The sequence below is a fragment of the Prionailurus bengalensis genome, chromosome A3 (assembly GCF_016509475.1).
Source record: "Prionailurus bengalensis isolate Pbe53 chromosome A3, Fcat_Pben_1.1_paternal_pri, whole genome shotgun sequence".
NCBI lineage: Eukaryota > Metazoa > Chordata > Mammalia > Carnivora > Felidae > Prionailurus > Prionailurus bengalensis.
The window spans coordinates 42,952,416-42,970,428 of NC_057354.1; the positions used below are offsets into that span (position 1 = coordinate 42,952,416).

Consider the following 18,013-nt stretch of genomic DNA (forward strand, 5'->3'; position numbering starts at 1 on the left):
GGCCCTCCAGGCTGCGTGCTGCACTGACAATAAGGTGGGTTTAAAACCTGCCTTGCCTTTTAGCAGGTGAGCTTTCCCTTCTGTGGGGATTCTTTGTAAAATGGCGGGGTGGGTGGGGGGGGGACGGGGCGGGCGGCATACCGCCCGTGGGTTCTGAAAAGTTTCACGTGAGAACCAAGGGCAGGGCTGGGCATGTGGTCAGCATCAGGTATTACCAGTCACTTCTGTTCAGTCTCCTGCCAGAAAGCATGGGCTTCCTCTTTCCATGTAAGCCCCCTCCAGAGCTCTAGGACAGGTAGGATGGTCTCCTCTTGCTTAAAAATCTCACAGCCCCTACTGCCTTACCTGTCCGGACACCTTGTCCTTTGTAACCTGGCTCTACAAGGCCCCCTGGACCTCACTTCCTGTCCCTGCACCTGCCGTCCCCTTGGCCTTGGGCCTTTCTCCCCTCCCCTGACAAACATCTCCTGCTCTGGTGAACTCGAGCTTAAGCTCACTTTTCTGGGGAGCCTTCCTCAAACTCCCAGGATCCTTTATGCCGATACCATTGCAATACATAGGTGCCACGTAGCATGATTAGGTGGCCCACAGGAGCCGGGACCAGGTCAGGGTCCTGCAGATTAACGGCAGTACTGCCTGGCCTTGGGAGGATTGCTCAGTGCGGAGGCTGCCGGCTTGAGAACATGCTGCCTGGGTCTCAGGGTTCCCATGATGGCCACCCACAGAAGTGCCCTCTGGTGGGTTTGACTCCTGACATACGGAGGTCTCAAAGCAGGCAGTGGAGGCTAGTTCTTGGATTGCCCTTCTTTGGCACCCTCCCCATCGTGCTGGACCTGCTGTGAGGGTATGTGCCCTCTCCCTAGCCAATCCAACTCCTGTCACAGGCCTGAGGCTCAGGAGGGTGATGAAAGGGGACAGTGCTTGCTCGAGGCAACCCCTTAACAGGACTGGTTGATGCTGGCCAAGCCCCAGGCTGCTCAGATTCACCTGCTTGCTCCTGGCTTGGTCCCACCCATCCTGGGACCCGACCCCTCCAATCCAGGTGTTGCTCAAGCTCAATTCCCACTGCTTCCTCCAAGACCACGCTGCCTCCAGCCACCAGACACAGTGGGTCTTAGGATCTTGGCAAGTCTGGGCTGGCTGCTCCAGCTCTGGACCACACCCCTGAGGCACAGAGGAGCGTCCAAGCCTCAGTCAGGACACAGATTCCCTTGCTCGTTCACAGAGCTCACCCCGGACAACAGCCTAGGCCACCCGTGGCCTGCTTAGGTAGCCTCCGATTCTGAAGGGTGGGGGCAGCGGTCAGCACATCTGGCCACTGGGTGCCATGACCGGGAGAAGTGCTGGGGGAGCCCCAAGACAGCTGCAAATCTCCTGATTTCAGGGGAACCAAACAGCACGCTTGTTCTTCCCCTGAGGGAGACCGCCCCTCTTCGTTCCTCATCCTGGGCCCAGCAGCCAGGCCAGGGAGCCCCAGCAGACCAGACGAGACCGAAGTGCCGGGCGACAACGTTGGTTTTAATGGCATTAACATCCGGAGGTCATACATCAGTTCTTGCTGGCAACTTCTCCCAGGGCTGAGGGGCTGCTGCCTCACTGGGCCGGGCTGTGACCCTCCAGTCTGTCCCACAGCCTTTGAGGCTCCCCACCCGGCCCCGCCCGCCTCCCAGCCCCCAGCCCAGTGAGAGAAAACAATTGCACTGATTGACACACGGGTCCCCAGAGGCCCCAGCCTCCCCAGCTCACACCCTGGGGTCTGTCACGGAGCTGATAAGGGCTTTGGCGTCTGCTCGGTGGTGGTCCAGGCCTGGTCCTGGGGAATAGTGTTTATCAAACGTGACAAAGGTTCTTTTATAAACAGGGGTCTGGAAGATCTATTTCTGTGATTCTAAGAGACTCTCGTCTCTAATGGCTTCTCTCAGAGCTACTGGAAGTTGGGCCTGGATAACGCTGTTGGTTGGTTTATTTATCTGTAAGGAATGTGTAAGGCATTTTGGTAAGTTGAACAGTAACTTCTCTTCCCGCAGAGGAGACTCAGACAGAAGTGCCCTCCTTTGAATTGCTACTGTCCTCCTGCGAACAAAGGTGGGCAGACGGAAGGAGAGGCTGGGGTCAAAGAGCCAAGGCGAGCACTCACCCCGAACTCCTAAGGACCTCCAGTCAGCCCTTGGGATTAACACCCCCCACCACTCCAATACTTTCAGAGAACACCCAGCCCAGCAAGTCTGGAAAACCAGAGTGGACTCCGGGGGCTGACAGGAGCTGGGGACACAGGAGAGGGAGGGCCCTGAGTTGGGTGAGGACCCTGGTCCCCCAGGCTGCAGACCAAGGACCTAGCTGGCAGTGGGGGCCAGAGACGTACTTCCCACCAAGGGGAGCCACAGGAGGGCAGGTGCTGGGCCCAGCAGGCTGAATGTCCTGCCACCTGCTTTCAGGAGTCTGTCCCCACCACTTCCGGCCCCCCCCCCACCCCGGCCTGGGTCTCCTATCTATCCTGCGTCCTGGGAGTCCTGGGGCTCCCACAACCCCACCTGGCTCTTCCCACCCTGACTCCCACGGGGTCTGCTCTGCTCTGGACCAGGGCCCAGCTCCGGGGATGGGGCAGCTGAGGCCACGGTTAGGGCCAGGACACTCACTGTTCTGTCCAGCTGCTCCTGCAATTTCTTCACCGTGTCTTTCTCCTTTGCCAGCTGCTCCTGGGTCGTCTTTAAAAGCTCCTGTAATTTGGTGGCAGCGCGTCCCAGGTCACTGGTTAACTTCTTCTCTTTTTCTAGTCTCTCCTATGGGTGGTCACAGGATCAAAGGAGATCAGCTGTCACGTGGCACACAGCAGAAAGACCACGTGGCTATATGCCCGGGAAGCCGGAGTCTTCCAACGGCGGCGGGAGGATGTGGTCTCCTGGTCACCCAGAGACAGATCTGTGTCCCAGCTACCAGCACTACCAGGAGAGCTTCCTATGACACGGGGGATGTCCTACGGCGTACTGTGGCTAGCGTGACCGAGGAACTGAACTTCCAGTTTTGTTTAATGTAAACAGCCCTGCTGACTGGTGGCTGCTGTGTGTGACATCGAAAGTTTAGACATCCTGCCACCCCCATCACCACCAAATGAGGCTGGACCCTGCCCGAGGGGCCTCAAGATAGCTCCTACCGCATGAAGCGACAGTGGGAGATGGTGGCAAGAGCCGGGGCGGGAGGGGTGGTGCTCCTTTCCTGACCCCACCCTGAGCCCTGGAACAGACCCCCCGGGCCCCCTTACCTTCAGCCGCGTGGCCTCCTCTGCTTCTGAAGACTCGAGGGGCCCCATGCTGCGGAGCTTCTCCAGCTCTGTCTGCAGCCGACACGCCGAGCTCTGAGCCTTGGTGTAGAGAGAGGGCAACGGGGCATGGGCGGGACGCCATACACACCCCACAGGTCCCACACGTCCTACAAGTCCGCCTGGGGACGTCCACCAGGAGGGGATTAAGGCTGTGGCCAGGGAGAGCAGGCGGGACCCACACGCACGGGGCAGGGGACTGTGTGGCCCCACCCCCCACCCCCCCACCGGGAGGGACAGGCCAGACCGCCTGGCAGACCCTGGCCCGCACCCCCACTGTCCCCGACACCCCGAGGGCTACAGAGGCAGGGCCTGACCTCCTCAAGCTCGGCCGTGAGCTTCTGCCGTTGTGTCTGCTCGTCCTCCAGGAGGGCTTCCGTCTGCTCCAGCTGCGTCTTCAGCTGCGTGGAAACACCGCACAGACTGTGGGAACCCGGTGAAGGACCCCCTTGGGAACCAGGGCTCCTGGGCAGGCGCCGTCTCCTAGCTCCTTGCGCCCCCTCGGCCTTTCCCTGCCCCTGGCTGCCCACCAGCTGGCTGACAGTCGCTCCCACACTCCCGCTGCGGGGAGACGGTGCCTTGGCCCCCGGGTCCAGAGCCACCACCTCTGCCGACCTCAGACACCCTTCCTGAGACTCACAGCACAAGGAGGCCTCAGAGCCACCGTGCAAGTCCCAGCCCCACAGTGTCATGCCCACCACTGCCACTCTGGTGACAGGCCCCCACTTCCCGCTGAGGGCTCGCAACCACAGCCACTTAGGTCCAGAGTCTGGAGGGCAAGCACCCTGCTGTGACGTGCCGGCGAGGGCCCGGGCGGGAGACCAGACTCCCTGACTGCAGGCCCAGCTGCCCCGACTCCCTCTTCCCCCAACTCCTGCGCACAACTGTTAAGATCCAGCGCCCGACCCCTCTCCATCTGGCCGCTTCCCTGCCCCTTCCTCTGCTCTGGGACTTCCTCAGAACCTGGTGGTCCCTCTCAGGGCAGAGCGGGGTGGGGAGAGCAGGCGCTGGAGGCTGCAAGTTGCCAGTGTTTAGCCGGAACAGAGGCCTGCCGCCTTTGCTCTCCAACCGGGCTCTAGGGGGCCCACGTGGGCTGTTAGTGACAGACATCTGGGGACCGGCTCACCGCCCTAACCTCGACAGGGTCCTGCTCTGCTGGGGGGGCCTCAGGGGGGACAGCCGGGGACCCAGCTACGTCACCATCCTCTACGTGGCTCTGCATCTCACTCAGCTGCTGCCTGACCTGAAACAGGGAGGGTGGGTTTGTGCAAATACACAGCCAGACACACGCCCACCGTGCCACGCACACACGCACAGGCCCCTCAGGAGGACGGCACAGGCTCTCCACGGCTGGAGCCCCTATGGGGGACCTAGTTTGGGAACTATGACCTCTGTCAGAGTCCCCATGCAGGTTCACTGGGCAGGGGGCCAGTGCCATGATCCCTCACCGGAGCCAAACTCTGAGGGGCCCACGCTGGTCCCATCCACGTGCTTTGCTCCAAGGCCAGCCGTGGAGCCCCCCCCTGGAGCAAGGTGACCCCTGATGGACACGGCACACACACAGCTAAGGAATCCAAACGGGAGGGAGAGGCGGTGGACAGGCTCTGCACAAACACTGCCTATGTCCCTGTCCCGGATTCCTTCCAGATGCAGCCCACGATTTAGGGCCTAAAAAAGATCACGAGAGGACACGGGCCTATCAAGGTCCCATCACACCAGAGCTCCATCGCTGGGAGCAGGTGACACACGTGGTGGCCCCCAGGCACTGGGCCTCCAACCTGAAGCGGAAGCAGCATTGCCCACAAAGCGCTGGTAAAGGTTCTAGTCGGTGGATCTGGGTGGGCACTCAGTGCAAGCTCTCCAGAGGGCATGGATGGTCTCAGGCCCCATTCCAAAAGGCCCTGCTCCAAAGGGTACCCCTAGTGCGTGGGTACCCTTTCCTGCTTCCCTCCTTCCCAACACCAGCCCCCCAAAGGTGACCCCAAAATGCGCAGGCCTTTGATGATGAGGAATTTGGGGATCTTCTCTGTACACGACCTCAACTGGGACAGCACCCCTAAGGCTGGTCGCCTAGACCCGGCTTAGGTTAGCAGCTTTCGGGCTCAGGTGATTCGGCATGGATGGCATCTGCCCTCTAGTGTGACAGTCCCAGGTGAGGCCCTAATAACCCGAGGAGCCCCTGTGGAGTCAGGAGCTCGTGCCCCAACATGGATGCTGCTGTGAGAACGCCAGCACCACGGACCAGACCTTCCGTCTCCTCTCAAAAAACCAGGCACGTGTGTTTGTATCCAAGATCTACCAATTTCTAAGTGTTAACAGTGAACTCAAGGTGTGAAGAAAGACCACAGATCCAACGGAATAGGCTGTGGCCTCCAGGGCCACGGCTTGTGGCTGTAGTCCCACAGCTGGGACCAGGACGGGGAAGGCCCGACTCCGTGGGGCCTCACTGACCTTGCCGGGCGGCAGGGAGCGGGGCAGCTGCCAAAGCAGACAACTAAGAGGACCCGAGGTCACCTGCATGGCAGGGAGCCCCACACAGCAGGAAATGGCACCCCCAGTCATCCCCCTGCCTCAGTGCCCACCCATACATTTGACTGAATGGGTCTGAGTCACTGCTGAAGTGAGAAAACACCCGAGGGCCATGGAGGGTGAGGTAGTGCTGAGCCACAGGGCTCACAGAGATTTGAACTTCCCAGAACCCCTGCCCTGAGGTCCCAGTGCCTTTATGGGGCCAGGCCGCACCAGAGGACGTGTGACTAGAGCCCGAGCACTGGCCCTGGCAGCCACAAGCCCAGCTCCGAGTTCTGGGCCAACACGCAAGGAGCCCCTTCAGCACCGCTGATCAAAGCCGGGCCCAGAGGTTACACCGGGGCACACCCCACTCCACCGTGCCGTGTGACCTTGCACGGGGTGGAGAACCACGACTGGCCGATGAACCACACACATGCACACATGCCCTGGCACCGTTCCCCTCCCGTCCACGCTCACTCACCAGGGCGAGCTCATTGCTTTGTTTCTGGGCTTCACTCTTGGCTGCATCCAGCTGAGACTGAGATTCTAATAAAAGTTGCCTCAACTTGGAGAGAGAACGAATCCAGGTGATGGGGGGAAAAGGAGAAAAGAAAACCAGTTCCTATGAGTTAACACCTACGCACACAAGCTGCTCCAAGCCCTGAGAGCATTCCGGAGCAGCGTGGGCCTGGCAGGGGCTCCTCGGCCTCCCCAAACTACGGTTTCTCTCTGAAGACGTGGGGAAGACAGAATCCACTACAGGCCTGTCTTGGATCTTCGTTTACAGACCATCTTATAAAATACGGCCAAAAGTTTGAAATCAAACCAGGACTGGGTGGGGGGGGGGGGGTGCCGCCTCTGAACAGTCAGTAAACGGTATCAGATTTAAGCCCATTTGTCTCTGAAATGGTGTCCCCGGGCCAGGGAAGGAAGTGGCCTCACGAGGCTGTCCTGCTGTATGCTTCCCTGCTGGTGGCACGATCTTTCTGCCATTCGCCCATGACACCCCTCTCAGGTCAGCTGGCCCACGGCCAGGGCAGAAGCCCGAGAGCCCAGACTCTGAGTTCCTATTAATGAGCACCATGGAAGGAGAAACCCAGGACGGGCTGGAGACCTCGCCGGGCAGACTCACCCCTGCCACCTCCTTGGCGTAGCTCTGGCACTTGGCGCTGGAGGCTGCCATGTGCTTCTCCAGCTCTGCTTCCAGATGTGAGGTGTGTTCCCGCACCTGGATACACACACACACACACACCACAGGCCTCGAGTGGGCCAGCAGGAGGCACTGACCACGGGGGACAGGGTGACGGGGCGCAACAAGGCTGGCTGCCCTGGGGTAGGGGCTGGGAGACTTTCCGTGGCCAGTTGGCAATGGGCCAACCAAGGACAGGCAGAAATGAGGCCCTGGCAGCAGAACGCCGTCCTGAACTCTGGCACTCCTGGGCCCAGATGTGTTCCAGACTCCACGGTGGGGAAGAGCTTTTAGATTTCCTTGTTAGGTGGGCACCAGAGGCCCCCTCCTCAAGGCCAGGGCTGACCGTGTCTGCAGAGCCCTGGGGCCACCCGGCGCCCCTCCCACGCCGCAGACGCTGCCGTGTGCCGGGGCCGGGCATCCCGCACAGGCCCCCCGCTATCTCGGGCCGCTCTGAGGTGGCAAGTGGCTCTCAACAAAGAAAAGTAGGACAGACGAGATCCCTCCGCCCCTCTCAACACGTGCGGTCCACGAGGGAGAAAGAACTACGGTGGCCTCTGTAATGAGGAAAGCAGCCCTCTGGGCAGAGCCCCCGTGCCTACCTGATCTGAACTTTCAAGTTCTCCTCTCAGCTTCTCTACGATCTCTTCGAGATGTGTCACTGTGACCCGTGACTGCAAAGCAAGGGCAAGGTCCCATCAAATGCGAGCCCCTGGGAGGGGACGGTCCCAGGATGCGGTGCCACGTGTCCCCGGACCCGAGAAGGATGGGACCCCCTCTCCCAGGAAGCCCAGTGGTGCCCGCCCACCTCATGCATGACCAGCAGCCTCTCCCTAGGGTAGGGGTGGGGGTGCCCTGGAGACGGAGAAGTCGGCGGTCACTCTGTAATCAACCCTTTATGTGGCATCGCCAAAACCCAGCGCACTCGCCTCCTGTCTCCCAGGAGACCCACGTGACCCCATCGGCGCTCCCCCTGGTTTTGATGAATTCTGATCTAGCTGTGGGCCTTTGGGAAGTTGTGTCTGAATTCCTAGGGAAGGCGGACCCCCCCGGAGCGACGCCCAGGTCACCGGTCCCAGGCCAGGGTCTCAGGGCCCTTCCAGTACCTTCTGGAGCTCCTCCTCCGTGGCACTCACTTTGGCCTTCCACACCTGTTCCTCCTCCTCCACGCTCCTCTGTAGGTCCTTGAGCATGCCCTCCTGGGGGAAAGGGACACTGAGGCGGGGCCCCTCTGCCTGTAGACCACACCCCCATGAACACAACCGCAGCCTAGTGCCCCTGGCTCCTCTGGGATGGCTGCCTGGCTGTCAGTGTGGCCCAGCTCTGACTTTGTCATAGTTGTCACATGGGGAGGAAGGCGGGCCACAGTCCCGGAGTGGGGTCTCTGGCCAGTGTGCGAACGAAGGCTGTGCATGGGCCATGCAGGGGAATGAGGTCTGTGACCCGAAGGACACCACCAGGGTTCTCATCTCCGTTGGGTTTGCCACCAGCGCTGATCTTGGGCCCAGGACAGGGTCGGGCAGGAGGTCTAGACCTAGTGTGGCTCCGGCAGTCACATGGACAGTGGCTGCAAGCCTGCCGTCAGCCAGATGCCCACCTCTTCCTTTCCCAGACTGTTCCGTGTCCCGACTGTCTCTGCACCCCCAGCTCCAAACCCGCAGCCCAGCCCTCTCCTCCGCTCAGAAGCAACGAAGGCCTGAGCACCTCCTTCATCCCCTTTGGGGCCCAGGCAGGGGCAACGGCTCGCCCAAGGGTGCACAGAGCCAGAGTCTGAACCCAGGGCTCTTTCCCCCAGGGCCACTGGCCTGCCCACTGCCTGGAGGCTCTGAGAGCTCTTTCCTGGCAGCCCCGTGAGGGACACCCAGCCAAGAGCCTTGCCAGAGGCCCTGCCTCTCGCACCCTACCGTCTCCGCCAGGATGGTGCGGTACTGGTCACACTCAGCCTGCAGACTGTTCTGGGTCTCCTCGGCCTCCCTCAGCTTGGAGGCCAGGTCCTGAGGGCAGAACAGGGGTCTGGCTAGCCAAGCACAAAGGTTTCACCCAGCTGCCTGATGAGGCAGCTCCGGGCACCCTCCCTTCCCAGCGACAGGGGACAGCAGAAGTGACCGCGGCAGCCCCGGCAAGGGTGTGTGTCGGCACCCGTGCTTACCGAGGAGAGCTCTGTGCTAGCTGGTGGCGGCTTCAGCAGCTCGGGGCCCTTCTCTCGGAGTTCCTGCAGCCATTCGGTGTAACTCTGCCACAAAACACAAGAGGTAGGGCCCGGAGACATTTCCTGTGGGCAGTGGGGTCCCGCGGGAGCCACCTCGCCTCCTACCTGGTGTGCCGAGCTGGAGAGCGCTGGCAGCAGGGTGAGCAGGGCTTCCTTGGTCTGTGCCTCGGTCAAGCTGAGCTGCCTCTCCGATTCCTCCTAGAGCAGTGGTGGGTGGGTGGGGGAGGGCAGCATTCAGTTGTGACACTTAGGGCAACCCCAGGGAGTGTTCCTGGAGATGCCCGGTCCCCACCTCAGCTCTTCGGGGGAGGAACAGAATCAAAGGAGAAGACAGGTAGCTTCCGTGGGACCGAAAGGGGTGGTGGAGTGGGGGCTCAACCTCAGCAGCCAGGCTCTGGCCACCTCGGCCTGGGCTGGGTCAGTCCCGACAGATCTCACTGCTGATGGGGAGACAGCAAGGTGCCCACGTGGCAGGTGCAGGCTCCTGACACCCCCCAGCAGGAACCTACCCACCATCGGTTCTGAATTTTGGAAATCTCCACGTGAGCATGTGCATGCTCCTGTGTGCGTGTGGACGACCAAGCTGCTGGGGGGGGGGGGGGTGCTGAGGGGGAGGCAGAGGACAGGTGAATCTCCCAGCAGCCACCACTTAAGGGCTATTGCCAGCCAGGAGCAGCGGGTATCAGGACCCCCACTCTGCAAAGGAAGGGACCCACCCAGAAGGGCTTGGTTGGGGTCCTGGCTCTTCTGAAGCCTGACTCACACTGGCCAGGCTGCCAGGCCAGACCCCATCCGCCCTCCTTGAGGCTCCCACGCAAAGCGCAAGGAGGACCCCGGGGCTTTCCTCCTTTCCAAGGAGGTTTCTGGCTAAAAGAAAGTCTTATCTAGTATCCTGTGCCCAGTAGGTTGAACCTGCTGCCGACAGCATGGCTGGAGACCTGAAGGTGACACTAGAACTCTGACCGGATCAGGACCTTCCAATACTGTTCTGGAATGTGTATGACAAACGGACGCCCCATCCGCCCACAGCACCCATGTGATCTGTACTCAAGTCTCAGAAGTGGACCCTTCTTGGCTCACCACCGATGCAAACAACGCTGCTGGTCGATGCCGGTGGCCTGCTCTGAATCCTTGACCTCATGACCCCATTCAGGCCCCCTGGCCACTTGAGTCCCAGGCAAGGGCCAGAGGACCCAGAGACCAGCTCCTATCAATCTGGCTGCATGACTGCAGATGACCTCTCTCATTACAGCTCCTGCATTTGCCACAGAAAGGCCACAGGCTTCCAGGTCACCTCCGAGGAGTCTAACTACAGCTGTTGACCCGAGGCCAGCCCTCCACCTCCTGCCTTGTCTTGGGGCCTCATCTGCTACAACCCTCAGGCTTCCTGGGAGGCTCATGAAAGTCACTGCAGAGCTCATGATAACAGGACAGACATTCCTTCTGCATGAGCGAGGCTGGGAGGGGAGGGCTAGCCTCCCCGGGGCCTTTCATCAAGGACGGAAACGGGTGGCAAGAGGGGGTGAGTGAGGCCTCCCATGGCTGCCACTGCAGGCCACGTCCCCAGGCCAGAGCTTAGTGCTGGGTCCCGGCCGAGGGCTCCAGAGGCAATGTGGGGCCCCAAACACGGAGACACCCACATTCCACCGAGCTGGGCGGCACAGATCCCGGGACCTATAGACAGCTTGCTGCTAAAGACAACTTTCCTTCTGCTACTTACGGTAAAGATCAACCACAGGACTTACTGGGCCAGGATCTCATGGGCCCCAAGAAAGTGGCCAGAGAGAAAAACAACTTGAGGACAGCCAACCTTGGGCTCAAAGGCAGTGAGGCCAGAAGGGCTCATAGCCCCATGGCCGCTCAGTCTCTGCACCCTAATGGCAAAAGGCCCAGGTGAGAAAAAGCACCGGGGGGTACGTTCCCCTCTTCACCTTAAGGAGAAATGAAGGAGAGGGAGGAGGAGGGTAAGGGGGACGATGCAGGCGCACAGGGCACACTGTCCGCTGGCCTCGGGGCCCCCTGGCACGCATCTCCGAGGGGCCCCCTGGCACGATCACCGAGGGGCCCCCTGGCACGGATCTCCAAGGGGCCCCCGGATCTCTGAGGGGCCCCCTGGCATGGATCTCTGAGGGGCCCCCTGGCATGGATCTCTGAGGCTCCGAGGCCAAGGCTGCTCTGCACGCGGTTTGTGTGTTTTGTGTGGTTTGCTAAACCACACAGTTGCTGCCGACCGAATCTTGACCAGCAGGGGAGTCTGCACGTGTGGGACTCTGACCTTGGCCTGGGTCAGGGAGCGCAGCTTCTCCTCACAGGCTCTCTCGGCCGAGGCCAGAGCCTCCATGGCCTTCCAGTTCTTCTCTCGGAGGTCCTGGGGGCAGAGGCAGGAGAGGTCAGCGGCCAGGGAGGGTCGGCTGCCCACACATCCCACCCGGGATGCCTGAGCCGGGCTCAGTAGCAAGGGAGAACCCTCCCCAACCCCACTTGAGACCCCAACGGGGAGACTGCCAAGGGACAAAACGTGCTTTATCTTGGCGCACATCGCCTGGTTCCTCTGGGGCAGCCCGCTAGGGAGCGGCCGTGGCACCAGGGAGGCCAGGATCTCATGGGCCCCAAGAGGAGGCCCATGAGAGGAGGCTCCAGTGTGAAGGAGAGAGAAGACAGGGTCGGCTGGCTCCTCAGAGAGAAGCAGCTCCTGTCACCACCGACCCCTCAGCTGGCTCTGGCCATGCCAGGCACAGAGAGGGCCAGGCGGGGCTCCCGGGGGAAGAGGAGACGGGGGAGCCAGGGAGCCCGGGCCACCTGAGGAGCAGTGAGGGGCAGCCCGGCAAGGAGGATGTAGCGGGGCTCTGCACCCCCTGCAGAGGAAAGGGGCTTCCATATCCCCTTCTCCTGACATTTGCCTCCCTACTCCAAGGTGACCATATGACCCAGACCAGACCAACTGGTACATTCTGACCCCACCATGGGGTGGGGGTAAGGGGGGGGGCAGGGGGCTCCATGCTTGGGCACGTGACCCAAGCCGATGGGAAGGGAGTCAGCTCTGGGCCTTATGACGGACCCAAAGGGGAAAGGAGGCCTCACCCAAGCCGCCAAAGGCAGGCAGGCTTCCAGCCACGAACAGCACGACAGGACATAAAGGGGTAGCCAAACCCTTTCCTGAGTGGTTAGGGGTGGGATTCCCACAAGGCCAGCCTCACACCCACGCTTCTCAGCACTCACATTGTTCTTCACTTTCTGCTGCTCAACTGCCTCCTTGAGCTCGGTGGCCTCCTTCTCCAGACACCGCACCTGGGACTCCAGCTCCTTGAGGCTGAAGGGAGACAGTGACATCACTGCTGCACTCCAAGGGCCGCGCCACCCCAGGTCCTGTCTCGGGAGTGCCCCTTCTGCTGCCTGGACACCTACCCGGAGCCACTTGGCTACGGGTCAGTCCCCTCCCACTGCCCCCAATCACGTCAACAGAGCACAAGCTTTCAAGGGGAGCCCAAGGAACCGCCTCGGCCCCATCCTCTCCATTCATCCCGAGTGCCCAGGGGGCTGGGTGCAGACCCAAAAGGCCACCAGAATTACACCTGGTGACACTGGCTGCTGGGATTGAAGAGGTCAGAGCAGCCACAGTGGCCGAAACAGGGATGTATCCCAGACAGTAGGGTTTGGGGGATGCTTTTTCTTCTACTGAACGGTATGTGGCTTCTATTCAACCTGGTCCTGCTCGGTCCCCACAAAACATGTCAGCTGGCCCTTCCCTATGGCCACAGCCACACCTGGCCCTCCGAAGACATCGGCTGGGCCTTCTCAGAGGTCGACTGAGCTAGACTCAGGTGGTGTTGTCACCTGCACACCCATCGAGACTCCGGACGCCACTGCTCTCATCAGCTCATGACAGGCCAGCAGTCTCTGCAGGGTACAGCAGGACCATCCTTTGTCCAGAACCTAACTCTGCTGAGACCCAAAGGCTCCTCCCTCAGGCCTGCGCCCGGGCTCTGGGGAATCAGCTCTGGGTGACGCCCCAGATGCCATGGGGTTGGCGAGATGTCAGTCCTGTCTCCACATTCAAGAGCCTAGTGGGCTTTGACCACCCTCATCTTCCAGACAGTGAGAGGTTGACGCTGCTACAGATGGACTAGCTGTTCTGAGTCACAGGCTTCAAACAGGGGCCTTAACATGTTGGGTTCTGCATTAAACTTTAGGGCAGCGAAGACCCCAGGAACAGCAGGAACAGGTGAAATCTGAAGTCCGGAAGTGATGAACTTGGAAAGAGGTCCCCCACCCATGGGTGTGCCCACCAGAGGGGGCTGCCAGCAGTCTGGGGGAGGCGGGTGGGGCCCTGGCCACTGCCAGCCAGATGAGGACATACACATCTGCATTTCTTTTCATGGGCCGCGGTCAACAACGTTTTTGCAAAACACCATTCTCACGCACCTTAGGACTGAACAAAACAATTGTGAGCGTGGGCCGCTAGTTGCCCCAACCACCCTACCAGGGAATGGGTTCCCACCGTGGCAACGCCTCACCTCGTTACTCTCAAAACAGTTTTGGTCAAGGCCTTGAAGTCAGTTGTTGACTTCTTGGGGGGTGGTTTCAGGCCCAAGGAACCTTGACCTCACCCTTAAAGCTGTACCGGGACCCCTCGCAGCAATTCCCTCAAGCACCCACCCCCCCCCCCGCCCCATGCAAGAGCCTGCCTCCAGCAAACCACCACATGAGCAAACCCAGACAGGCAGATGGCAAGGACACACTGACAATCAGCCCCCTGGCGGCCGCTGCCTGGGTTCCAGAACATCTGGGTCAGATCACTCATCTCCACCCAGAACAGGATGGCCAGACTTAGACACAATTTCCAGATAAATTCAGAAGGAAATTAAAAAAACGATTTCTGCCAAACACATCTGCACAATGCAAAAAATTAGAATGAACCATTATTTGCAGTGTAACTTTGATGCCCCAATAATTTGCTCTGTGATCCAAGAATGTGATCTTAAAACACAAAAGCAAAAAAAACCCTCATCAAACACAACCTCTCTACTCCAATAAATACCAAGAGAAACAAAATTCACGTGAACTTTCTGCAAAGTAGCACAGTGGGAAAGGAACATGGAGAGTTTGGTCCTGCGTCTCCTGCAAGGCATTTTGGGCCCTCTGGCTTCCTTCCTCAGCTCCCAAACCGCTAAGCCTGAGGCTAAGAAACATGGACCACGGCCCGAGGAGGCGCAGGGGAGGTGACTCACTGGTGGCAGCAGCCAGAACAAGGGAACCATGTCAGCTGATGGTCTGGGACATGTCTTATTGTCTGCAAAGGGACAGAGGACACCCTTCATGCCTCACCCTCCGTGACTATCCTGTGGATCCCTGGCCACAGCAGCCAGGACCCTCTCCCAAGCCTGTGGACATCTGTTCAGGGACGCATGCTCCAGAGGTGATGGTCCCAAGGACTCTAAGTCCCCTAACTCAAGCCACTCCACCCAAGTATTGGCTCCAGCCTTTGCAACAGCAAATAAACAGTCCCCTAGCACAGCCTCGTGCTGGGTCACCAACACCGAGAGCGAACAAGGTCTGCCAGCAGTGAAGTTGCCTCGCGGGCAATCCTGTGACTTGGGTCAGCTCTCAACTGCACGGACATCGCAGATCTGTGCAAAAAGCTGGAGACCTCCTGGGTTCTCTAGATGGGTGTGTAATCATGGCTGCTACCTGATTTACGATCTCAGTCCCTAAAAAACCCTCGCCTTGTAGACATGGAGACCCTCCGACCAGCTGAGTCACAGATGGATGGATGGACAGGAGGGGGCAGAAGGTCCAGAAGCCCCCACCGAGCACCTGCCAGTCTCCACACAGTTGAGCCTCGCTCCTCGAGAGGAGGTAAGGAGCTCTTTGCAAGGAGGCCTTATTTTCTGGCCAGGCCTGTTCCCTGTCCTCAGAGCCACCGGAGGGAGCAGGGAAAGGCAAGGGCCTCTGAAGGGGCTCTTCCCCAGGGAATCTGTGCACCCTGCTGGAAGCCCTGGCTCCTGGGGTCCTGGCCACCCCACGCTAAGGCTGCGGGCCTCCGCTTCCACTTACTGGGCCTGCTGCTCCACTTGGCTGGCCTGGAACGAGAGACAGAAAGCGCCGCGGTCACCATGAGACTGGCCTCGTGTGGCAACTAGTCAGGACGGGGCCCATCCACGGTCGGCCCTCTGTGCTTGTCAAGGTGGGACTCGGCAGCCTTCTCCCTCCCCTCCCGAAGGCTGACCTGGGCGTCCTGGGTGTCTCGGGCCTGGCCCGCCTCCAGCAGGGCCTCGATGGACCGGATTCTCTCGGTGAGCTGCGAGTTCTCAGCCCTGGCCTCCTTGAGCTGCCCATGGAGACCACTCAGCTCCTCACACTTGCTCTTCATCTCCGCCTCGGAGGACTGAAGTTTGCTGTGCAGCTCTGAGGAGAAGCGTGCAAGGGTGGGTGGGGGCGGGAAACGTCAGCACGGCCACCCCCACTGCCTTCTGCGTGTGCCCAGGCCCGTAAGACACACTTGTGACCACCGGGCATCTTAGTGGCTGAGGGACAAAGTCACTCTGGCTTTTGCTCCCCAGCGCACACTGGGGTGGAACGAAATGCCCTGAGATCGCTCATGGGAAAATGATGCCACTCTGAAATGGATTCCAGCTGTAGCTGCTGAACTTTTGTTCTCTGGGACACTGGCTCATATCAGCTGAGCTCTGCTTAGGCAACTCGAACCCAGCACTCCCGCCGACCAGCCTGGTCTCCTCGTCTGGCTGCTCTGCTCCTCCGTATCCCCACTTCTCACCAGCCAGCGAGGCCTGTGGGTTCCACATCCGCTGTCTGCCAAATCCCTCCCCGGCCCACCAGCACCCTGGAGCCACCTGGGCCCAGCCTGTTGCCTTTGGCCGGAATGACTGCAAGAGCTTCACGCCTGCTCCCCTGGGCCACTCCTGCTCCTCTGGTCCAGTCTCCACCCAGCACCGGAGCATCCACAAGTACAAGGGGCTCATGCCACCCCCGTCCCAGACTTCCTGAGTTGCTCCCAGCACGCTACACCTCACAGGGAGGGCTACCTGGGGCCCCACACTGGCCGACCACCTTCTTGTTCCAGTCACACTTGTTGATCTTATGCCTCTGTTTCTTGTATGGGCCAAGTTCAAGTTCATCCGCATTCTCAGGGGCCCTGTGCTGGCCGTTTCTGCCTCTTCCCGGTCTTTGTGAGACCAGCCCCTTCCTGTCATCCAGACTTGGCTTGAACCTTCCCTCTGCCTCAGAGAGGCCTCCCCGACCACCCAATCTAAAGCCACACCTGGCCCATTAGAGTGAGGTCAGCAAACGAGGCCCAAGGGCCACCTCTGGCCCACTGCCTGTTTTTGTAAGTAAAGCTTCATTGGAACACAGCCAGGTCTGTCTGTTTATACGCCGTCTAGGGCTGCTTTTGCATTATGACAGCAGAGCCGAGCAGCTGTGACAGACCCTGTCTGTCAAAACTATTTACTAGCTGCCTCTTCAGAGAAACAGAATACTAACCCTGCATTAGGTCATGCTGGCTGTTTGAAGCCTGTAGAGCACAGGGCTGGTTGATGCATGGCCCCCCACTTGACTACCGTCTCTCCTGCTAGAATGTGGCCCTGCTGCCACTGCTTTACTCCTGGCCGAGCTCTGGGTGCCTATGGCAGTCGCTAAGGAAATACTTGTGAGCAAGTGACTATGGAGTGGTCACTGGCCTCGTCTGCCCTATTTCTCCAGGGGCCCTCAGCATCCTTACTTGGCCACATTCTCCTGATTATGAAAGTTACCTGTATGTAGGCCTAGGGGGACCATAGGCCCCACCTTCCAAACCTAGCTTTTGGGCTGAGTGAGCCAGGACAGGTCCAGAAGGAGTCCACTGAGAAGGTCGGCAAAGGCCTCAGGGTTGCTGCAGCTCTCACCCACAGACGATGCTCCAGAGGGGGCCCCATGGCAAGGCAGGCTCCAGGCGGTGGCACCTTCCACGACCCCGACTCCCCAGCCCCGCTCTCAAGCTCCGCCCCGACACCTAGTTCTTGCTGGCTCTGCCTGCCTCCTGCCAAGACCGTCACCTCATGACCACCTGAGGGGCAGAGTCAGGGATCCCATGCTGCCCTCACTCGCCAGCAGGGCTGGTCATCTTATGGGCTCTGGCCCGGCAGTGGGGCCAGGGCGGTGTGTGGCTCCACATCTGGCACAGACCCTCAGGCCCGCTGGGAGCCAACAGGCCACCCTTACCGGCCATCTGCTGCTGCTGCTCCTGGGCCTTCTCGGCGTCCGCCCGCAGGCTGGCATGGCTGGTCTGTGAGCGGCACAGTTCCCGGCTGACCTCGTCCAAGCGCTTCTGCAGAGCCTCCTCACTCTCCTTGTGAGACACCTGGGGACCGGGCACAGGGAAGGGGGCCGTGAAGATGCCAGAGGGAGGCCAGCCCCTCAGCTGGCTCTGACGTCGCAGATGACAGAGAGCTCTCTCCAACCTGCCAACCTACCCCAACAGCCTTTATCAAATGCTCCTGCAGGGGCGCCTGGGAGGCTCTGTCGGTTAAGCATCTGACTCGATTTCAGCTCCGGTCACCACCTCACGGTTCGTGAGCTTAGCCCAGAGCTACGCTCTGTGTTGACGGTGCGGAGCCTTTTTGGGAATCATTCTCTCTCTCTCTCTGCCCCTCTCTCCTCTCTCAAAATAAATAAATAAACTTAAAAAAAAAATGCTCCTGGATTTCGGGGCATCTGAGTGGCTCAGTCAGTTGAGCATCCAACTTCGGCTCAGGTCATGGTCTCATGGTTTGTGAGTTTGAGCCCCATGTCC

General features: G+C 60.1%; 1 protein-coding gene across 7 annotated transcripts in view; it reads right to left on the reverse strand.

The window, feature by feature from the left end:
- Positions 1-1,497: 1,497 nt before the first annotated feature.
- RRBP1 (ribosome binding protein 1) overlaps positions 1,498-18,013 on the reverse strand; it is a 65,612-nt gene continuing 49,096 nt past the window's right edge. For 6 of the 7 annotated variants that reach the window (XM_043602929.1, XM_043602931.1, XM_043602935.1 and 3 more), the window contains 17 exons: positions 17,443-17,581; positions 15,452-15,630; positions 15,280-15,305; positions 12,445-12,535; positions 11,501-11,593; positions 9,331-9,423; positions 9,166-9,249; positions 8,921-9,010; positions 8,123-8,215; positions 7,619-7,690; positions 6,960-7,055; positions 6,309-6,392; positions 4,452-4,559; positions 3,634-3,717; positions 3,260-3,358; positions 2,637-2,780; positions 1,498-2,073 (listed from right to left, as the gene is read on the reverse strand). In XM_043602929.1, coding sequence (XP_043458864.1) covers positions 2,035-2,073; positions 2,637-2,780; positions 3,260-3,358; positions 3,634-3,717; positions 4,452-4,559; positions 6,309-6,392; positions 6,960-7,055; positions 7,619-7,690; positions 8,123-8,215; positions 8,921-9,010; positions 9,166-9,249; positions 9,331-9,423; positions 11,501-11,593; positions 12,445-12,535; positions 15,280-15,305; positions 15,452-15,630; positions 17,443-17,581 — 1,614 coding nt within the window. In that variant the 3' untranslated portion in view covers positions 1,498-2,034. The remainder of the gene's footprint in view (positions 2,074-2,636; positions 2,781-3,259; positions 3,359-3,633; positions 3,718-4,451; positions 4,560-6,308; positions 6,393-6,959; positions 7,056-7,618; positions 7,691-8,122; positions 8,216-8,920; positions 9,011-9,165; positions 9,250-9,330; positions 9,424-11,500; positions 11,594-12,444; positions 12,536-15,279; positions 15,306-15,451; positions 15,631-17,442; positions 17,582-18,013) is intronic. The other variant, XM_043602934.1, reaches the window with a different exon arrangement.